The sequence below is a fragment of the Aethalodelphis obliquidens genome, unplaced genomic scaffold, assembly GCF_003676395.1.
Source record: "Aethalodelphis obliquidens isolate GAN/ISIS:26980383/991018 unplaced genomic scaffold, ASM367639v1 scaffold1, whole genome shotgun sequence".
Lineage (NCBI taxonomy): Eukaryota > Metazoa > Chordata > Mammalia > Artiodactyla > Delphinidae > Aethalodelphis > Aethalodelphis obliquidens.
In genome coordinates, this window is record NW_020837945.1 from 6,829,533 (window position 1) to 6,852,554 (window position 23,022).

General features: G+C 39.8%; 1 protein-coding gene across 3 annotated transcripts in view; it reads left to right on the plus strand.

Annotated features, from left to right (window-relative positions):
- Positions 1–20,931: 20,931 nt before the first annotated feature.
- The window catches only part of ERG (ETS transcription factor ERG), a 110,157-nt gene continuing 108,066 nt past the window's right edge, over positions 20,932–23,022 (plus strand). For all 3 annotated transcript variants that reach the window (XM_027095781.1, XM_027095861.1, XM_027095937.1), the window contains exon 1: positions 20,932–21,083. In XM_027095781.1, the coding sequence (XP_026951582.1) occupies positions 21,066–21,083 (18 nt within the window). In that variant the 5' untranslated portion in view covers positions 20,932–21,065. The remainder of the gene's footprint in view (positions 21,084–23,022) is intronic.

The window sequence follows — 23,022 nt, forward strand, 5'->3', positions numbered from 1 at the left end:
GCATCTTAGCTACATTCTCCCAGCTCCCTTTTGTGCATGTTGACAATCTTCTCCTTTGTGCAGCGTCTGGAGCCTTTAGAGCACGTCCATCAGATCATACAATCTTTATTTCATCTCCAGCCCCAGTGGCTTCCCGCCATACTGGGGATACGTCCAAACTCCTGAGTATGATCTGGATCTTGCCCGCTTTGCAGACACTGGATGAAATTACTGGGCCCTGGCTCATGGCGCTCCAGTATTCTGTTTCTCTGATGTGCCAAACAGCCTGACTCAGGAATATTGAAGTAGCTGGTCTCTCACCTGGAGGGCTGCTCCTCTGCATCTGTAAATGGCCCCTATTTGTTGTGTACATTTTAACTGAACGCCGCCTTCTGGTGAGGGCCCCATGTCACTGAGGGCCACTCCCTCCAGTTCCTGGAGATGCCCCTCATTGAGGAGTGGTGAGGGTCAGGAGAAATATTCATTATCCTTCATATTACCGATCTCCAGTAATATGAAGATCAGGTGGAATTGGTATATTACTGCAAGTCACGATTATCCCTTTTTCACTGCCAAATCCCATGTTTCATCTGGCTGCCTGTAAAAGTATTCCCTACGTGAAAAATTTTGACCTGCTGAGTTGAGGAGAAGAGGTAGCCCTGGAGGTTTCTCCCTCTCTCCCTCCCCTCTTTTGCTTCCTTTCTTTTTGAGAGGGGATTACACAAAAGGTATTTTACATAAAATGTTTTCTATGACCTGCTCTGAGTTCCCCTTATTTGGAAGCTAATTGGGTGGTAAAGTCTTCTCAGTTGTACCTTTCTCCCAGATCAGGGTCTCTGTCCTAATTTACATCTAACCCATGTAGCCATTACCAAGTCCAAGCTTGTACTGCTCACCACACAACAGGCCAATAAATCAAGAAACGAGTTTTTGGGGCAAGGAATAGCGACTTTATTCAGGAAGCCAGCAGACTGAGAAGATGGTGGACTAGTGTCCCAAAGAACCATCTTTCCCGAGTTAGAATTAAGGCTTCTTTCATACTAACAGGGGAGGGGGTAAAGTCCTGGTTGCTGAACAGACTCCTGAGGGGATGTGTTACTTTTTTCCTTCCTGCAGCCATTCACAGGTGGGCCTGGTCAGGATGTTTCCTGTGAGCTAAACAAAGGTATTGTAGCTTAATGCTCATTATCTGGGAGGCAGGATTCCCAGAGATGGGCCATTATGTATACTTTAAGCTTAACTGGCTTCTAACATAGCCAGTTATAGTGTTTAACTGAGCAAACAAGAGAATGGATTCCTAGCATCTAATATTTCATGGTTACATAACCTTTTTATTAATTAAAAAAATTTTGAAGTGTAACACAGAGAGAAAAGTACCTGAAAGATAAATGTGCACCATGGTTAATTACAATTCCAGGAACAGCCCCACTCGTGCCCCTCCCTGATCCTTACTCCTCCTTCCCTTCCTCTAAAGGTAGATATTATCTTAAGTTTTAGATCATTGCTTCTTTGCTGTTCTTTGTAGTTTTCTCATCTAACTATGCATACCTAGTCACTAGAATGTAGCTTTGCCTCCTTTTCAATCTTTATATAAAGGTAATTGTACCTTGTATTCCTTTGTGTTGGGCTTTCACTCACCGTTACATTTGTGGCATTTATCTGTATTGCTGTGTGTGGTTTCTTCATTTTCACTGCTGTAGAGGGTGCAGTGTGCCACAATAGGCCACACTTTATTGATTCATTCTACCACTGAAGGGTATTTGAGCTGTTCCCAGCATCAGGCTATGACAGTTAATACTGCTGAGAACATTCCCAGAGAAGGTTCGTGCACATTGAGAACGTGCACATATGCATACGTTTCATTGTGTATGTATTAAGTAGTTTCATTGTGTGTGTATTAATACGTTTCATTGTGTATGTATTAAGTAGTTTCATTGTGTGTGTATTAATACGTTTCATTGTGTATGTATTAAGTAGTGGAATTGCAAAGTCTTTAATGATGTAGATGTACTGGATTTTCTCCGTTTACTTCTCCAGTCTGCTCTCTAGCCTTCTCTGCCCTGCTTCTTACCTGGGAGTTTGACACCTGTGGACTACATCCGATGTGCTCCGTGGTCCTCTGTCTTGCGCTGAGTTCAGCTCATGAGAAACACCAGGAGGAAATCAGAGAGGAGGAGAGAGAGTTTACATATTTATTTCCCCAACTTTCTCTCTTTGGCCACAGGTTGGCAGTGGCTTTTTCTCTCTAGGGAAAGCCACAGCTCCTATGGTTTGTCCTCGCCTGTAGTTAAAGCTACAGCTGCATCTGTTTCTAGGTGCTAATAACCACCTTCTCCCTTGCTGTTTTGAGCCTGAGGATCGTAATACCTTCCTGTTCTTGCTGGCCTTTGGGACTTCATCACCCTCTAGTTTTTACTCAGTTCTGCCCTTATCTTTATAAGTTCTTTCATTAAACTCTCTGTATCTGTTTCCTATAAGAACACTGACTCATAAATAAAGATATTTTCCAAACTCCAGCTGTGTGCAAAAGTTCTTATTGCTACATCTTTGCCAAAAATGTTGTCATTCCTCTTCGTTTTAGACATTCTGATGTATATGTTGTGTTATCTCATTGTGGTTTTAATTTGCATTTCCTGGATTACTAACCAGGTGGAAGGGTTTTTCCTATATTTAATGGGCATTTGATAGCCTCTTTTATGAGTGCCTGTTCGACTTTCTTCCCTGCTTCTCCATTGGGTTGTGTGTCTTATTGATTTATAAGTGTATTTTACATATTCTGGATATGAATAGTAAGTTAGATGTGTTAAAAGTATTATCTTATACTCCATGGCTTGCCTTTTTATTCTTTTAATAGTGTCTCTTGGTGAAAAGAAGTTCTTAATGTATTTCTTTATTTTAATGTAGTTCAGTGTACCAGTCTAATTTTATAGTTAGTGTTTTTGTGCTGTTTTACAAAATTTTCTCCATCCCAAAGTCATGAATATATTCTTCTATATTATGTTCCAGAAACTTTGTTTTCCTCTCACATTTATATCTACAGTTCACCTGGAATTGATTTTTGTGACGGTGTTAGTTGTCAAGTTTCTTTTTCCCGTATGGATATCCCATTTCATCAGCACTGTTTTCTAAGAATTTCTTTCTTTCTTGACTGCTCTGCATGATACCTTTGTCAAAAATTAAGTGTGTCCATATATGTGTGAATCTGTTTCTGAAAGAAAATCTGTTTCTTTTCTTTTCCATTGTTTGTTTTTACCTGCATGAATACTACTCTAGAGCAAGTTGTCATTAAGAATCACTCTTCTTTAAGAATATCTGGTCTATTTTTGGCCTTTCTATTTTCATACAAATTTTAGAATCAATTTGTCAAGTTCTACAAAAATCTTGTTGCAATTTTGATTGCGTCTGCATTGAATCTGTTGATTAGTTTGAAGAGAATTGACATCTTTACAGTATTGTCTTTCAATCCATGAATATGGTATAGCTATCCATTTATTTAGATCTTCTTCAATAATACTTTGTAGTTTTCTGTGTAAACGTCCTGCATATCGTATATTATTCCCATATATTAAGTTTTTTTTGATGCTAATACAAAGACTATCATTTAAAATTTATTTTCTACTGATGCTGATATATAGAAATAAAATTGAATTACCTATACTGACCTAACCAGCGAAGTTCCCAAACTTAGACATTCTGATGATTTGTTTCTAAATTCTCTTGGAAGTCCTATGCAAAAAACTATATCATCTGCAGATAGTTAAAGTTTTATCTATTTTTCCCCAATCCCTTGGCATTTTAGTTCATTTTCTTGCCTTACATACCGTCTAGGACCACCAATACAATTTGTGACACATGTGGTGATAGTGAGCCTCTTTGTCTTTTTCCCAACTTTAAAAAATTAGATTTCAGTATTTCACCATTAAAGTATGTGGTTTATTGTAGAGTTTGGTAAATGCCCTTTACGATATTGTTAAAGTTCCCTTTCATCTCTAATTTACTAAGAATTTTTATCATGAATTGATATTGAATTTTATCCTCTTTTATTTGAGATCATCATATGACTTTTCTTCTTTACAATGCAAATTGAATAATTTATATTGATTGAAGTAACCTTGCAGTCTTAGAATAAACCCAAGTTCATCATAGTACATATGATTCTGTTTTATATACTGTTGATTTGGTTTTCTGGGAATTTTTTCAAGTTTTTTGCATCTGCATTTATGTGTGAGATTAGTGTATAATTTTCCTTTCTCATAATGTCCTAGTCACATTTTGATATCAAACTTTCCTCTTTTTCTATTATCTGGACAAGTTTGTGTAAGACTGACATTAATTCCTGTTTAAGTGTATGTTGGAATTTGCTGAGAAATCAGTCTGGGCTTGGAATGTTCCTTCTTCATTTTTCTGAAGGTTTTAGATGATTCTTTACTAGTTAGAGTAGTTCAAATTTTTTGTTTTTTCTTTGGGAGTTTTGGTAAATTATATTTTTCAAGAATTTATCAATTTCAGCTAAATTTTCACATGTATTGATAAGAAATTATTTATAATGTGCTCTTATAATTCTCCTAATGTTTGTAGGATCTGTAATAATGGCCCCTTTTTTATTAGCTCCCCCTCCCCCCATGCCTTGCAGCATGCAGGGTCTTAGTTCCCCACCAGGGATCGAACCCATGCCCCCTGCAGAGGAAGCATGGAGTTTTAACCACTGGGCTGACAGGGAAGTCCCCCTTTTTCATTGTTGACTTTGGTTATTTCAACCTTCCCTCTTTTCTCCGTATTTGTACTCATCAAGGATTTATAAATAACTAATCAAAGAACCAGACTGGGCTTTGTTAGTCTTTTTCCACTGTATGCTCATTATCTATTTTATAAATTTTGTTCTTGGACTTCCCTGGCAGCCCACTGGTTAAGACTCTGCACTGCCAATGCAGGGGGCGCAGGTTCTATCACTGGTCGGGGAACTAAGATCCCCCATGCCATGCGGCCAGAAAAGAAAAAAAAAATTAAGAAAAATTTTGGTTCATATTTTTTAAATTTTTTCTTTGGGTTTTTCTAACTTCTTAAGATTAATATCCTTGTTTGTTTCCTGTGAGAGATTAACCACAGAAACAGTAACATTATTGTCTAATCCATTTCATATTTACTCTTCGTTTTTAATTTGCAGAACCAAACCTAGTTCCAGTTAGGATATAAGTAATTTCTACAGCCATTTCTTCATGCCATGTCCTAAAATGTGTTCTAATCTGAAGCATTTTATGTGTGCCCTTTAAATTAGTCTTGTGAATCCTCATTGCCGAAATGAATCAATAATAAATATCTGTCTGTAGATGACAAGATATTTCCCTCATTTTGACACATTTCTTGGAATAATCTTACCTGCAGCTTCTTTGTTCCTTTCATGTTGAACTAACTCCTTTACCTGAGTTTTTAAATTTCTTATTCCTAAAATACTTTGACACTTTTCCCCCCTACAGTCTGAACACATTCTAATCCTGTGCGACTCAACTAAAATTTTATTTTTCCCAGGAGCTTTTATTAATGAGTCTCACTGATTATTTTACTAACGTTAATTTAATAAAATAGATGCTCAAATATTTCTGGGATAAGAGATTAAACCTCTACCTCTTTTTTTTTTTTTTGGTACGTGGGCCTCTCACTGTTGTGGCCTCTCCTGTTGCGGAGCACAGGCTCCGGATGCGCGGCTCAGTGGCCATGGCTCACGGGCCCAGCCGCTCCACAGCATGTGGGATCTTCCCGGACCGGGGCACAAACCCGCGTCCCCTGCATTGGCAGGCAGACTCTCAACCACTGCGCCACCAGGGAAGCCCTAAACCTCTACCTCTTTGTATCTATATTACTGTGTATTTATGTTATGTGTTTTGTAAAGTCTATTCTGTAGCCTATTATATGTTTTTATTAATATATTTAAATTCTGTGACATTTTAATATTTATCAGAATATGAATTAAATTTTTTTCTGATTACAGAAGCAACACATATTTGTTATAGCTCAACTTTCCACAAATGTTTGACTTAAAAAGAGGCAATTATCCCGTGATTCCCAACCTCTAAACTGAGGTTTATGCCTCAGGATGTTTTCTCTGCATTTAGTAACACAAATCTGGTAATTTTTAAAACTTATTATGCCTTGAGCATTTTCTATACAGTGAATTTAGATCTCATTCTTCTTAATACTGTGTGGTCTACTATTTAGTCTCTCATTGATAGCATTCAATTTTTTCTCATTTTTTTACGATTACTAAACAGGTGAACACTCTTGCACCTGTCTTTGTCTATTGTGAATATTTCTGAAAGGTGGATTTCTAGGATAGAAATTGCTAAGTCAAAAGATAAATTAACTTTCTGATAAGGTATTAATCTATATCCCTAATAAATGTGAATGAAAGTGCTCTTTCCTCCACATTCTTGCCAATGTTGCAAAAATCAAAATTTTTTCATTTTTGAAAATATTCAATATGGATAGGCCCAAAATGCTGTATTTTGATTTTCTTTAATTTCTTCCTTATTTTGATTTTCTTTAATTCTTTTCATAGTTATTGGATAGTCTATATAAATAGTGAAATCTTGTGATAGTGACTTGCCTCGTGCATGTTACTTAATTTTTCTAATTTAAAAAATTGTATTGACATATAATTGACATATAAGATTGTATTAGTTTTAGATGTACAACATGATGATTTGATATATGTATGTATTATGAAATGATTATCACAGTAAGTCTAGTTAACATCCATTACCACACAGTTACACACTGTTTTATCTTGGGATGAGAACTTTTAAGATTTATTCTCTTAGCAACTTTCCAATATACAACATAGTACAGTTATCTATAGTCATCATGCTGTACATTACATTCCTGGGGCTGTAAGATAAATATCTTATAATTGGGTCTCTGTGCCTTTTGATCACCTTCACCCATTTTGCCCACCCCTCTCCTGCCACCTCTGGCGACCAACAATCTGTTCTCTGTATCCATGAGTTCATTATTATTATTATTACTGTTATTCCACATATAAGTGAGATCATGCAGTATTTGTCTTTCTCTGTGTCACTTACTTTACTCAGCATAATGCCCTCAAGGTCCATCCATGCTGTTGAGAATGGCAGAATTTTATTTTTTTTTTATGACCAATATTCCATTTTATATATAAACCACATTTTCTTTATCCATTCATCTGTTGATGGGCACTTAGATTGTTTCCATGTCTTGACTATTGTTAATAATGCTGCAGTGAACAGGAGTATGCAGATACCTTTTTTGAGATAGTGATTTTGTTTCCTTGGGATAAATATCCAGAAGTGGAATTGCTGGATCTTATGGTACTTATATTTTTAATTTTTTGAGGAACCTCCATACTGCTTTTCATAGTGGCTGTACCGATTTACATTCCCACCCACAGTGCACAATGGTTCCTTTTTCTCCACATCCTTACCAACACTTGCCATTTCCTTTTCTTGTTTTTGTTTTAGATAACAGCAATTCTAACAGGTGTGAGGTGACATCTCATCATGGTTTTGATTTGCATTTCCCTAGTGATTGGTGATGTTGAGCACTTTTCAGAGCTCTTTTACATCCCATTGGTTGGGATGGCCAACAGGCACTCTTATCCATGCACCAATTATTTGTTTATGTTATGTTTTTTAGGTCAGTCCATCTCATCTAACAGTACACTTTCCAGTTGGCTTTCCAGTCTGTCATTTATACATAAAGTAAATTATATTGTAAAGCTGACCAAATTGAATTGCTCTGTTCCGATGTTTCCCAGCTGGGGTGATTCTGCCTCTACCCTCAGGGACATTTGGCAATGTCTGAAGACAGTTTGGGTTATCATAACCGAGGGTATGGAAGATGCTCCTGGTATCTGTAGATGACAAGGTATTTCCTTCATTTTGACACATTTCTTGGAATAATCTTGGAATAGTGGGCAGAGGCCAGGGATGCTAACAAACAAACATCCTGCAGTGCACAGGACAGCTCCCACAGCAAAAAGTTTTCCAGCCCCCAAATGTCCGTAGATCACAGGTTGAGAAACCCGGCAGTCTGCTCTAAATAACATTTTAGTGCCCTGTTCTTCTGTAAGTGTACCACATTACCTCTATGCTAAGGCACATATTGGTTTCCAAAAGTTGGGATGTGTCTGCAATTGATGGATAAGAAAGTGTTAATGGCTAATTTTGTTTGGCTGAAAATTTTTTTTTTCTTTCTGAGTGATACATTAAATCATGGCGTGTTTTACATCTTCTCATCCACAGTCTTATGTCGATGAAATGTGATTATGACTCTGTCTTAGTCTTTCTCTTATTTATACATATGCACCAGTCTAATTTCAGTGTAGGACTAGAAGTCTTATGTAGCATGACAGTGTAACTGCCATAGTTACAGGCATTAAAAATCAATCAATATCTAGCCTTGTATCTATAATCATTCTACTCTGTGCCTGCTTTAAGGTAAAAAGCAATATTCAATGTCTAAAACAATTTTATATTTAATTTTATGTTAAAATAGTTCCTCTTGGATTTAGTAAATAGACAATATTGATAGAATGTTCGAATTTAGTGCAGAATGATTGATTTCTCCGTTGGGGAGGTTCTGAATCATTCCTGTTTCTATTGATTTTTCCCTTTCACTTATATCGATTACTTTTAAAATTCGGGAAAATGATTGGAAATTCAAATGATTTCCATGTTAGAGAAACATTTTAGGTGGCTCGATTTTTTGCCTTAAACCGATTCTCTTACATTTACAAGCACTCTGGCTAATTCAAGGACCTCTGCACCTCCTGAGTCTTGGGAAAAGGTAACAAGACACATATCTCCTTTTCAGTATAAATTCTCTCCTTTCAGATCTTGTTGTTAAAGGCGATGATCACCTAACCTAAAACCTAGTCAGATGACAGCAGCACAGTTTGGTGGAGAGAGCTTTCATTTCTGGCTCTTATCAGAGAAAATCTGTATGTGTTCAGAGGGGAATGGATTTTAATGTGTACTGTCGATTCTTTTTTGCATTTATAAGTGAGAAAACAATTAACGAGTTAAAGGGTGGCAGTTTTGAGTTATTAAGAGGGATCTGGATTAGCCTCAACTGCCCTGGGTCAGTACAAGGTAGCCACTGATATTTCACATCTGGTTTTGGTTTGCAGCAACTAACAAAGAAGCCCAAGGTATGTGTAGCCCCATTGTTAGGGGTCTCCGGGCTCTTTTAAAGACAAAGAGCTTCCCACTCCAAAGGTCCTGAAATACTTTTAACTCCAATTTACAGATTAGGCCAAACCTCTTAGGTTAAGGTTCATTTAAGGCAGTCGAACAATTTCTTTGTGAACTTCCCAGTTTTCTGGCTGTTAAAGAAAATAATAAAAGAAAAAGAGCTCCCCAGTGCAAGAATTCCATAAAACAGAGAGAGGCGTGTGAGACGCATTAATGGTTTCCATTCCTGATGAAAAGCTTGAGACAGCTTTAAGTAATATGGAATCAAATATCTCAAATCCTAGCTTAGTCTGGGAGGTGAGGCTTGGATGCTTCAGCTGCCTGAGGAGAGGAACAGCGATGCTGCATCTACAAGAATTCAACGTGAGGGGTTAAAAGCAAGATAACTGACCTTCTTTAATTAAACCTCAGATGTTCGGGGAGAATTCCACTCAGGACTGCGCTTTTCCTCGTCGTCTTTTGGGGGATGAGCCCACGGCACTGTGGTTCTTGGAAACAGACCTACTGTGTGTCCCTTTGCTCATAGTAAGGCTCTCGTCCAGTGCTTGTGCAGACCCACCGTTGCCGTCTTCCAGATGGCTCTCATTATAGTCAAAAATTGACCGACGGCAGCCCGCAAGGCGTCCTGGAAGGCTTCGAGACGGCCATGGGGACAGAGCCCCTGATTTCTAGGAGCTAATGTTTCAGGGAAAATAATAACAACACCTCCTAAACACTAGGGCTTTTCTTCTTAGTAACTCGAGGTAATGAATCCTCTCCCTCTGCTTCTCATTTCCCACCCCCTTTTCTGTGAAGTCACAGAGGTGGAAATTAAAGTTTTCCCATGTCTCCTTGGGAGAGTCATCTGGGGTTGATGGGCAGAGATGTTTCTAACAAATGGGAATGGGACACCAGCAGTATGAAGCCTGGGGAGCTGCCGGCATTGGGTGTGGAGCCAGGGTGAAGGCCAGGGGCGGAACAGCAGGGGTTCCATCTCCATGGGGTCGTGACCCTGAGGCACGTTTACATTGAATGCGCAGAGAGAGGACGAGGGTAGGAGAGCAGAGGGAAGAGCTGTTATGTTCACAGTGTTTGTCCGTTCTCTTGGGTTAAGATGCTCTTGTGATTTCGGAATCTTTTTCTCTCCAACTAACATATAGGGTTTTTTGTTCTTTTTTTTTGAGGACTGTTTCTCTTCTTTCCTGCGTCTTCAGTGGCTGACACGATGCCGAGCGTATAATGGGTGCCAGTAAAGGTTTGATGAATGGATGAATAATCACGTAGCAAAAATATTTTCTGCTGTAACAATGCTGCAAAAGATAAAGGATCTTCTGATGGCATCCTCATTCCTTATGGCTGCTAACAAAACACTCCAAAACTCAGTGGCTTCAAATCACAGTGATCATTTGATTACTCCTTGTGGTTCCAGGGGTTGAGCGGGCTGAGGGAGAGGCGGTTTTCGCTCAGGGTCTCTTGGGTGGTTGCTGTCAAGTGGCAGTGGAGCTGGAGTCACCTTGAAGGTTGCCTCACACTGCTGGAGGTTGGTGTTGGCTGCTGGCCTGACTGATGACCTACAGATGGCCTCTCCGTGTGCCTTGGACTTCCTCTCAGTATGGTGGTTGAGGTGTAGGAGTGGCTGTTCCCCAGAAAACCAGGTGGAAGCTGTATCGTCTTTACAGATAGCCTTGGCAGTCACACAGCTGAACTTAGGCTGTAGTCACAAGCCCACCAGCTTGGATGGGAGCAATGTCAGTGTCACCTTGTTAGATGGGATTGTGTGACAGGACATCTTACTGAACTGTCTGGGGAAACGTGATTGTCATGGGTGATACAGCAAGTGCCTAGAAATGCAATGAATCTGTCATTCAGTGCGTGTGAAGCCGGCCCGGTTGCTGAAATAGTTTAGCTGGAAATAATTTTCGTCAGAGTTACTTTGGAAAATGGCAAGGGCTGTGGAGTACAAACGGGAGCCGTTATTTCATTCTGCAGCTCTGGTAGCTCTGCTGTGAATACAGCGTGGTGCAGGCCAAACAGAGGGCATGTACTCACTCGCTCTTTCAGTCTTTTTTTGCTCGCTCATTCATTCGGTATTTATTATTTATGATTGAATATCTACTCACTGCCGGGTATTTAGGTCAGTTACTGAGATGGAAATCCCATAATTTATAGAGTTGGAAGATCTCTTAGAGACCCTTTGCCTTCTTCGCTCCCCAGCACCTTGATCTGGGGGAGTGGCTCAGGAAAGGCACCTCCAAAGTTGTTACCCAGGGTCCCTTGACCAAGTTTGACTTTTGGTCCCTCCTGGGCTGCCCGTTGGCACAGCCCATGCTGCCCTTCCCAGGGCTCCTGGCTCTGTAGACATCTTCATTCACTCATTCGTTCATTCATTCATTCATTCATTCAGCAAAGGCTTGCTTAGCGCCAGCACTGTGACAGAGCCCTGGGGCCCCCTGGGGGCTGCTGCTCTCATCTCAGCCTGTGGGGTGCCGGAGGGGGGCACAGAGCAGCATGCTCAGTGTGTGCTAGTTCCTCCTTGGAACAAGCCTGTAGAGTTACTCATTGATGTGCACATGGAAAATTGGGACAGGTGAATTAGATGACTCCTTAAGTCACTAAGGAGGCTGAGGCTGAGGCCAGGCTGAGGCCCCTCTGCCCTAAGTCTAGGCCCTTGGGATCGGGGTGCTACCCTGGGCTTGTGCTCCCTGAGGGATGTCCCCAGGCTCCCCCGCCAGCGTGTGCAGGTCTATTTCACCTGCGGACGTAGGCGGTAGCCCTGCACTCACATCCTCAGTTCCCACCTGAGACGGCTTATCGTTGGCAGTTAGGATTGTGGGAGCTGGCTGTGCTCTCCTCAGCTGCTGATGCCCTGTATCTGGAGTTGGGTCAGTGTGAAGCTGGATGAGGGGTCCCCTGCTCTTACAGTTTTCAACGCCTCGTCCCGCTGCTCTGCGCCATTTATGTGCCCAAGTCAAAGTTGTTGTTCCCTTTAAAAATCACAGACGGAGGGCTTCCCTGGTGGCGCAGTGGTTGAGAGTCCGCCTGCCGATGCAGGAGACGCGGGTTCGTGCCCCGGTCCGGGAAGATCCCACGTGCCGCGGGGCGGCTGGGTCCGTGAGCCATAGCCGCTGAGCCTGCGCGTCCGGAGCCTGTGCTCCACAACGGGAGAGGCCACAACAGTGAGAGGCCCGCGTACCGCAAAAAAAAAAAAAAAAAAAAAAAAAAACTCACAGACGGACAGGTGAAATACTGCCTTAATTATCCTTCCGTAGAACACACTGCATATGAACCTCTGCTCCACTGGCAGACCGAGAGGAAAATCCATCGTCAACTGCAGTTACAGGGGCCTCTTCAGATGTCTGTGGGAGCCATCCCCACGCAGCCCCCCTCTGGGCAGCCAGGAGCACAAACAACCCTCATCTACTGCCCTCACTCTTCCTTGGTATATAGGAGCCAAAGTGGAAGAAGAAAAAGGAAATTCTACAGATATGTTTAAGTACAAGTGAAGACAAAAAGAGGAAAGTTGCAAAATCAGTTAACTTTTTTGGTTTTGCAGATATTTCCAAGACACTGCATTTTGCTTTAAGTGTGTTTTTAATGACCTGAAAGTCAGTGTAATTGCATAATAGGGTTATTTTCAAGAAAACTCTCGTATTTAGTTTTAAAGCTTATTTTATTTCAACTCTATTTATATAGACCTTCATATTGTATATCATTTTGATAAGTGTTGTATCATAAGCATATCCCAAGAGACTACGGTTTCTTTTTTTAAATAAAGGAAGGGACCACAAAGTCTCTCTCACATGTTACAGTATAATCCGTACCCCTCCTATAGTTCTCATGTCTGGAAAGGGTATACTAATATCTGAGTTCAGGCAAAGTGCTTAACCCTGAAACCAGAAAATAAATGCACTCAAAACTTATCATTTACTTGATGAAACTTGCGCTGGGAACATATTCAGCCCTTTAGAATTACTGTGAAATAGAATATTTTTCAGGGTTTGAAATTATTTATAGTGATGTAGAACAATTATACAATTTCCATAGTCAAATCTCACCCAGAATGATGCCATTAGTCCTATGTGCAGATCTTTTTTTTTTTTTTTTTTTGGCCGCGTCGGTGGGACTTGTGGGATCTTAGCTCTCCGATGGGGAGTTGAACCCGTGCCCTCGGAGTGAAAGGGCGGGGGTTGGGGAATTCCGTCTTATGTGCAGATGCATATACTTTATATTTCCTTATGTTCCATAATAATGAAAAATTTTAAATTTTCAAAAATGTTCTACATTTTGAATGTTGGACTTTGATTTTAGTGGATAAATGAGACATCTTTGTAGGATAATATCAATTCAAGAAACGTAGAGGCAAGAATTATGCATACTCCTCTCCCCTCTAAGGACCTTTTAGAGGGACATTTAGCGCCCTCTAGTGACAACAATCAAGCAGTTCAAAAAGAAATTCCCTGCAAAGCTTACTTCTGGTTTCCAGCTAGCAAATAAACAAAGCACTTTAGTTTTTTGGTCTTGAGGCAAGATTATTTTTGTAGCTGTAATAAAGGGTAAAATAGTATCCTCTAGGCAAACCGCCGCTTCTCTTCTGGCCTGTCATTGACAATACATCCAGAAAGAACATTTCCACTTGTCCCCGGAGACTGCAACTTTCCCCAAATTATGTGCTGAGATTTGTATTGGGATCAGATGCAGCCTATGAATTAACCTGCATCATAGTTTTGAGTACATTCAGTGTATTTAAATAGAAGTAAACACATTTTCTTTCCATGAGGGTGAACTGGAAAAAAACTGGCCTGTACTCTGTACCTCCAAGAGGGAACAGTTCTGTACCTCACTTTGCAGAGGGAGAGGATACAATATAGAGAGGGTGCATGTAGAGGGGATGCGATGCAGAGAAGGAGCACAGTGCAGAGAGGGTACAGTGCAGGGAGAATACAGCCTAGCGGGGCTGCCACAGTGAGACAGACCCTGTTTCACATACCTGCCTTCAAGGTGTAGGCCTAGGACTAAGTTAAGTCTGCAGGTTGCCTGATTACACTCATGCAGATCTAAATGCGTTATTTACGGCACAGCACTTTGTTCCTTGGCTTCCTTTCTGATTCCAATTGCGATAGAAATATATCAGCAAAAACATAAACAAATTAAGTGATGTGGAAAGAAAGGCCATCTCAATCTGAAACCAAAACGCCTTTATAAATAGACTGAGCAATTATGGAATGCAGGCTTCTCTGTAAATTTCCATTAATTGTGTGACATTATGGTGCGATTTGAATGCTGTTTCTTTGAGAAATAGTATATAATTTCTTTAAGAAATAATTTACAAAATCTTACAGATCAAGACAAAAATAAATGCTGATGCCCAGTATCTTATAAGTGAGACTGACACACTTAAAAAAAAACATTTAAAAATCTAACTAGTGATCAAAATCTAACTTAATTTCAGTAGCTCCAGATAACTTCTCGGGGTGGCCAGGGGTGATAGCTGAGGATAGTCATTGGGACACAGAACCCTAGATCTGAGTAGCGGGCAGAGGAACAGGACAGCCATTAGGCAGAGGGCCATGTGCCTTTGTGGGCCTTCCAGTTATGTGACATGGGTGCTAGACTGTCCTGTGGTGAACCAGTGGCAATCTGATGACTATAACATTTATACTAATTTATGCCCCAGTTAGATGGATGAAGACCTTGAAATGTACTTAATGGTTCACAAATTATATATAGAAACATGATCTTTGAAAAAGGAAATTTAAATGTTCCTTTATACTAAATTAGTGTGTCAAAATAAGTACTCTTGTTTCTTTCGTCTTTGCTTTTTAATTAACAAAATTTTTTTTTCAGCCACGAGTATTAAGTTGACATACTTAGGGTTCCTGTTATGGGTTTTAATACTCCCGCATTTTTAGAGCCATTGGTTAAGAGACAAAGTTGGCAAAATGTGAGGATATAGGTGACGCTTATGAAATCGTGTGCACTGAAATCATTGCTCCATCTGAGCCTATAGAACTGAACTTGACACATGCTTCCAAATTAAGCAACTTGGTGTTGAGAAGTCGAGGATTTAGTGTGTGATAACAATTTCCTTGTTTTAGACTAGTTCAAATGCACCAAGACGCTGAAGAATATATTAACCACTTAGAGAAAGTGTTGAAACAGTAGTTATTTAAATTGTAATTGGATTATTTCTTCATGAGCGGCTGGAGGGTATGCCACACACACACAGAGTCTTACCCAATGGAGTGAAACAGTCCTCATGAAGTCCGCTTTGAATAGAAAAATGGTCCTTAACCAGTATAAGATGGGTGACCTTGGGGGCTAAGAGTGCCTTATGCTCCCTGTGTTCTCAGGCAAATCCTCCAATTGATAGAGATGGAAAAGTTCCACTGGGTGATGGAGTTTTCCATTGTGGGGACAGCTCCAGATGCTTGGTCCTTATCTATAATCTCAGGCATGCCCCTGCCAGAAATCCTTGGGACATCCTTCTTGCCGGACTCTCTTGAATAATCCAAACATTACACATTTTAAGATTCATGTATCATCCCGGGGACAATAAATATACAGCACTTTTATCCTATTGTTTTGCCCATGAAGAGTCTGCGGTTCATGGATTGGTCCCATGCCCTGCAGTTTTATGTGTGCGGAATTTGAGTTGCCGAACAGAGACTTCATGAATGCTGAGACACCCAGGGACTGGACAGAGTCCTGTCATCCTTGTTTCCTTGTGCCCACCAGAGCTCTGAGTGGGCATGGAAAAGGCACTCATTGACTGGAGGGAATAATGCTGGGGAGGTGACCATTACAGAGCACATGAGTGTCTGCAGGGTTTCCTTAGTGAAATTAATCAAAAAGAGCTACTCTTGTAGATGTTTATAAAAGAATATGCATTTTGGTACACACACATATAGAGTTTGACAAATAGGTATCGTGCGCTGCATGTTATACAGGTATTTAGAAAAAAAATAGAACATTGCATGTTGCTTATATAACTTTTTCATTACAATGTAACATGTTTATTGTAAGTTTTTTAAAGAAAGACATCTATGAGAAACTTTTATTTAACACTATATTATAAAAAATTTAGAACTCAAAGGAGTGCAAATGATACAATGAACACTCATGTAAGTTATGATTGAGATTTGACAATTGTACAATTTTGTCATATTTGCATTGTTATTTTTCATGAATTCTTTCAAATAAATTACAGAAATTATTACCTTTTCATCTTCAATACTTTGGAACGCAGCTCTAAGTAGTAAGGACGTTTTCCTACAAAGTATTCTTAAAGCTATAAATAGTTAACAATAAATCTATAATATGATGTAACAATCATTATATATTCAGATTTCTCTAGCATCCCTGGAAAAGCCTTTGACTTCTAATTTGTTCATATCAGTATCTAATTGTAGACCATCATTTGCATTTGGGCTTTGGGTTTCTTAAGTTCCATTGAATCTAGAACTCTCCTTCCCTCTTCCCCACTTTTTTTTTCATAATATTGGCTTGCTGAACATATGAAACAATATGTTCTACATATTTTGTAGAATAGGTGAGTAAATTTTATTCTATTTTACTATTTATTTATTTTTATTGAAGTTATTGTAACTGTTTTTAAAATATAGATGAACCAAAGGGGAAAGGGGGAAAAACAAAAAAGATTCTCTACTATTAGTATTGTAGTATGTAGCTGACTAATATTTCTGTTTTGCCTTTTTATTTTTAACAAAATGAGTCTGTGATATAATTCTCCTTTATGACCTCAGTTTTTTTTTTTTTTTTTTTTTTTTTTTTTTTGCGGTACACGGGCCCCTCACTGCTGTGGCCTCTCGCATTGCGGAGCACAGGCTCCGGACGCGCAGGCTCAGCGGCCATGGCTCACGGGCCCAGCCGCTCCGCGGCATGTGGGATCTTCCCGGACCGGGGCACGAACCCGTGTCCCCTGCATCGGCAGGCGGACTCTCAACCATGGCGCCACCAGGGAAGCCCTATGACCTCAGTTTTAAATTACCGGACATCGTACCATAATTTTCCATACCACTAAGTATTCATCTACTACATCATTTTCCTGCAGTATTTTCAGTGATGATAAGTATGTCATTGTATGGATGTTGAATACAGGGATCAATCAGTCAATCATGAGTGAATCTTCTGTTGTGTCTCCAATTAAGATTCTGGCTCAGTATCTCTTTGCTACACTCATATATGATTTTTAGAACTATGTTGCCTTCACCCAGAAGTGTTCTCAACCCTTGACCTTCCTCTGTAGATCCCACACAGAGAAGTTAGTAGGAGAAGACGGATGAGCATTTGTTGACTCCAGAAAATGGGAAGCTGTGGATTTAGGAGAAATAAATGACAGTGCTCCTTTTATAGTTATGGTAATGGTAGAGTCTATTTTACACTCTTTCCTTTTTCATTTGGAGTAAGGTATGAACAGGCTTTTGAAGGGCTTTGGTAAATTCATGGGTCATGGGTCCCTGATGGATAAGTACAGAATGGAAACGTGTAGTTTATTCACACATATGCCGGGGGTGCCACACTGTTCCAGCATCGTGTTTACTGAGTTCCAAGGAGGGTGGAAAAGGACCCTGTCTTGACAGATTCATGGCAGGATGACCCAGGTGGAGGCTACCTGCAGTTGCCCCGAAATGGGTCTGCATAGTGACCTGAGGGTGGCTTCCCCCAAGGAGGCGTGGTGTCTCGTTGGAAGGGCAGCCCGGTCCTTAGGCTGCTGAGTGATCTAGTGCTGAGGCCATTTGATGGCAGAGGTTTGGGTGTGGGTGACGGGAGCATAGATGATTTCCCCCAGAATGATGTTTGTGAAATGATTTCTGCATTACTAAATATATTCTAATTAATAGATATGCCTTGTGCTGTCAATAGCCAATTGAAGTTTGTTTGTTTTTTTAGAACTTTGCATTAAATAGTCAGAGGATACTGAACTGGGATGCTATTATGCCATTCTAGACATCAGGAATAATTCTCTCAGAAGATGATAGACATCAGTCAGCATTTGTCATTAGAAATGAGGAAGATTTGCCTTTTAAATTTTGTAACTGGGTTTACAACTCATTATCTCAAAACTGAATTTTTATTACATCACTTTGTGTTATATGCATTTTCAGAATTAGACACAATGAAACTTATGGATAGAATCTTCAGGAAATAAATCAAAGAGTAGCATAGAGTTTTCTGTTTGTAAGTTCCAAGCAAGTACATTAGTCTAACAAAATTTTATTAAAGAATAAAATATGGGTGTATATACATATATATGCATTAGACATAAGTAAGAGAGACAGAGAGAGAGAAGGCAAAGCAAATGATGTAAATTACCAAAGTTGGAGGAACTGGTGAAGGATATTAGGAGTTCTTTGTATTATCTTGTAACTTTTCTATAAGTTTCATTCTTTCTGTTTTCTTTTTTATTTTATTGAAGTATAGTTGATTTACAATGTTGTGTTTATTTCTGCTGTATAGCACAGTGACTCAGTTATACATATATATATTATTTTTCATATTCTTTTCCAGTATGGTTTATCACAGGATATTGAATATAGTTCCCTGTGCTATACAGTGGGACTATTTTCCTATATATAATAGTTTGCATCTGCTAATCCCAAACTCCAAATCCTTCCCTCTCCCACACCCCTCCCCCTTGGCAACCACAAGTCTGTTCTCTATGTCTGTGAGTCTGTTTCTGTTTCGTAGATATGTTCATTTGTATCGTATTTTGTTTTATTGCTTTCTTTTTTTTTAATTAAAATGAGCTTTTTAAAAAAATTTTTATTGGTGTGTCTTATTTTATATTCCACATATAAGTGATATCATATGGTATTTGAAGTTTGATGTCATTTCTAAATAAAGAGTTAAAAAAATGTTACTGTTCACTGATTTGAATTAGACAAGAACCAAGGAGTTCAGGGCAGACCCTCAACGAAGAATTAGATCTCCATAAAATTGTTGATGCTTTCCTGCTGCAGAGGACAAGGGCTGTGTCAGAAACCATGCGGCAGTGGTGAGATGGGACCGCACAGAACTTTCTTCCATGGCTATTTTTTTTTAGCAAGGGGTCACCCTACTTAAGGCTGCTCTTTGAGAAATTCATAATAGAACACTGCTTATTAGGGTACTACAGTTCGCATTTGAAATTGATGCTTCTTAGGAGAGTAAAAAATAAGGAATCTCAGTGGAGCTGAAAGAGCGCTTTTCCCAGCACTCCTGAATCCTAGTGGAAGCTGCCCAGATAAAACAACTCAGTACTTTGAAATTTTAGGGGAAACACAGTTTGAATCAGCCTGCCATCTCATTTATTGTTTGGAGATGAAAAGAGCGGAAATGAACATCCCCTCAAAATGTAGAGGCTGAGAATTTGTCAGGTTCTGATTTTTACATGAGATTTCTTATAGTTTCTCTTTCTTTCGTTTTCCTTTTCCCCCCTCTGTTTGTTTCTTCCTCTTTGTTCGTTTCCTTTCCTCTTTTCTTTCTTTCTTTCTCTCTTTCTTTCCTCTCTCCGCCCACTTCTCTCTCTTTCTTTTCTCCTTCTCCTTTCCTTTCTCCCCTTCCTTCTCCTCATGTTTCCTTCTCCTTCACCTATCATAAGGGGAAATCTTGGGATCAGTGAAAGATATAGAAACTTGGGCTCATTTCTAGAGCTCTGATGTAGACAGGCCTAAGTCCCAGTGAAATCAATTCACTGACTGCCTCTGAAACCAGGAGCTGCTGGATGACTCAGGGTTTGGTCTATTGTGTTCTGCGGGTCCCCTATGGAGACCACACCTCTTTACTGGCCCAACTTTAGTGTAGCTAGATTCAAAGCAAAATGTTGTTTCTTCCAGAGAACAAGTAATTTCCTGAAAATGAGTAATTAAAAGGCCTGAAATCCTCTAAGGAATGTTCAGACCTACAATTAGCTGTATTTCCTCTGAGTGGAAAACAGACGTGTGGCCCTGAACTTACAGCTCAGATTTTAAAACACTTAATGAGGACGTGGCATCTCTGTGTAGCCAAGAGTTCTATTGGGGTCTGTTGTCTGCAACCTGGACGTTTGTCAGAGGGGGCCAGCTCGCTGCCATTATAAAGCATTCGTAGTCATTTAAGTGCCTTGGATTTTAAATAAATATTTGAAAATGAGGATTTGACAGGTTTATTTTCCTCTTTATTTCTCTTAGCTACTTCCATTCTAGAGTCTTTGCATTTTCAACTATTTTATCGTGGAGCCGATAGCAATTACTTATGTTTGGAAGGAGAAAATGAAACTGTCCTGGAACATTCACTTGAGATGCTGAACCAGTGGAGGTTGTTAAAAATCAGCAGGTGAAAGGCTATTATTAAACGTTGTCGCCCATTCACATGAAATAAGCGCTACCTGCAAAGTGGAGCGGGTAGGGGCCTTAGGCCCCGCGACCCAGGCGTGTGGCACATCCGGGGAGACAGAGGCCCAGGAGTCCCGTCCGCACCCAGGGACCTTGAGGAGTGTGCCGCCCACGTGAAGCCACTCGGAGTCCCGCCACATCTGCATCCTGCCCCGGGGCGGCGTGTCACAGGGCGGCACACTGGGTCACACCTGCTGTGGTCATCCCAGGCCCAGGCAATTGATGTCTTTTTTTTTTTTAATTGAAAAAAAAAAAATCTCCTGGCTGCATATCATCAAGAAAAACAACATTGTTTTCAGGGTCTCTTATCTCTCCACTCCCAAATATCCTGTTTCTTCGGGCTGGGCAGCCAGGACCAATAGAAACCTCTTCCTGCCATTGACTGACTTCATTTCCCAGACTTAGCACAATCTCATCCGCTCTAAACAACCTCATCAAAACTACTTTCTGGTCAGAGAGAAGCAATAATTATTATTAACATTTATTAACGATCAATAAACTTGATTGCATTATGGCCAGCACTATTAAGGTAAGGAGAGGGTTCCTTTTCATTTGACCAAATTCTGTGCTTGTTACTCTTTTCTTTGGTTTCCTTTATCAACGCAGATAAGTTAGCATTGGGCAACACCCCCGCTGCCACAATAGAGGACAACAAGATTTCCTTTGCACTGCCTAGTAAATTTCCTTTTTCCTACTCCAACCATCCGCAAGGCTTAAAAACTTCAAACTCAGAAAAAAATTGGGGTTTCTAAATTCACGGTTGAGGGCTGTGGATGACCTTTTGCAAAAGCTTTTCAAAGAGCGCGTCCGAATTTTCATATTCTTTAACTATCTCTAGCGGTGCCTGGATGTGTATCTGCTGGAAGGCAATGGACTTGGAGAGTTTGGAGGGCAGGGTCGGAGAAAAAGATGGGCTTGGAAATGTTGAACTTTTGGACGTTCTTGAAGGCCTCCTTACCATCAGGGGTGCCAGCCGGTCCCTGTGGAAATGAAGAGATGCCGGGCAAGTGGCTGTCAGTCATGGGACATGCCAATGTTGACTTGATTTTTGGAACCTTCAGGCTGAGAACAGAGCGTTCTCATAATGCAAGTGGTGGTAATTCGGTTTGTTCGGTTATGTATTTATCTTTAATAAAGTACCTACTCCTCGGTGCACTGTGAATAGACTTTCTTCTCCGTGATGGTTGCTTTGTGGGAATTGCGGGTTGGTTCTCTGTGCTCTGGGGTGTGTGGTCTGATGTTTTGTTTTTCTTGCAAATAGAGAGAGATTAAGGTGGAGGTGAATGCACAGAGGTAGAAACGTGAATGTAGTCTGATTCCTGGAACTGAAGCCAGTTTGATGGTTAGTGCAAGCTGGCGGCATAGAGCCCGTGAAGTGGTCTGTCACAATATTTTCAAGGCCAGCACGCCTTGGTGACATTTCTAGAAATGAGAAAAGTCAGGAACAAAAACAGATACTGAAAGGAGGAAAAAGCGAGTTTTATGGGTTGCGTGTCTTTAGTTTTGCTGCATGTAGGTGAGAAGCATTTGGTTGTGTTTTCATCAAGGGTTTTAGTTGATCTGAAAGCTCGTGAATATAGAAGTTTGCCCAGAACTGGGCCAGGACAATTTTTAAAAGCCTCTTTGATTTGGAATTTGAAATGTTTGTGCGAGAGGATTTAATTAATACCCGTTGCATAAACTATGTTTCAGAAGTTCTGTTCAGTTTCTAGTTCTCAAGATAGGTTTTGGTTTTCAAGGTATGTTCAATAATACGTATTAAAAAATCATGTATCAAAGATTTTAATCTTACAGAGATTTTTCTTTCTTCAAGGATTGAAGTCTGCTGAAATATAACTGTATAGAAAGGAATTTTAAAATTGAGGGTTTGATGTACTCTGCTTTGAGCTATATGAGTAGAAATTATTTGATTTTATAACCCCAAATGCTGCCCTCTTAATTCTTATTTTTACCCTTATTTGTGTCCATATTTCATAGCAGTTGAATCTAATGTTCTTTGTAAATTTTGAATAGCTTGGGTACAATTGTGTGTGTGTGTGTGTATGTGTGTGTGTGTGTGTGTGTGTGTGTGTTTCAAAAAATCAGTGTATTAAAGGACATTGAAATAACAGACAATCCTTTAGGTGTGGGGTATGTTTTGCATAGAATACAAATGTGTCATACTGTTTAATTTAAAGTATATGTTTCTGAAAAGATGAAGATATTTTTGAAGCTTGAACGTTTTGTGTTTTTCAGGATGAATTTTGGGAAACAGTTTCCACTTACCCAGGAGATTATGCTTACTTTAACATTTGATTACACTACATTATCTGTGTATCATATATAGCTTAAGTGAACTTTCAAAATGACTTCAAGTAGACTCTTTTTAATCCTGTTAAAATAAAATAGCCCCTCTTTATAGGTAACTTCCTTTGACAAATGTTCTGCTAGGCTTCCTGGGTAAAGTAATGAGATGACTTTACAGACTT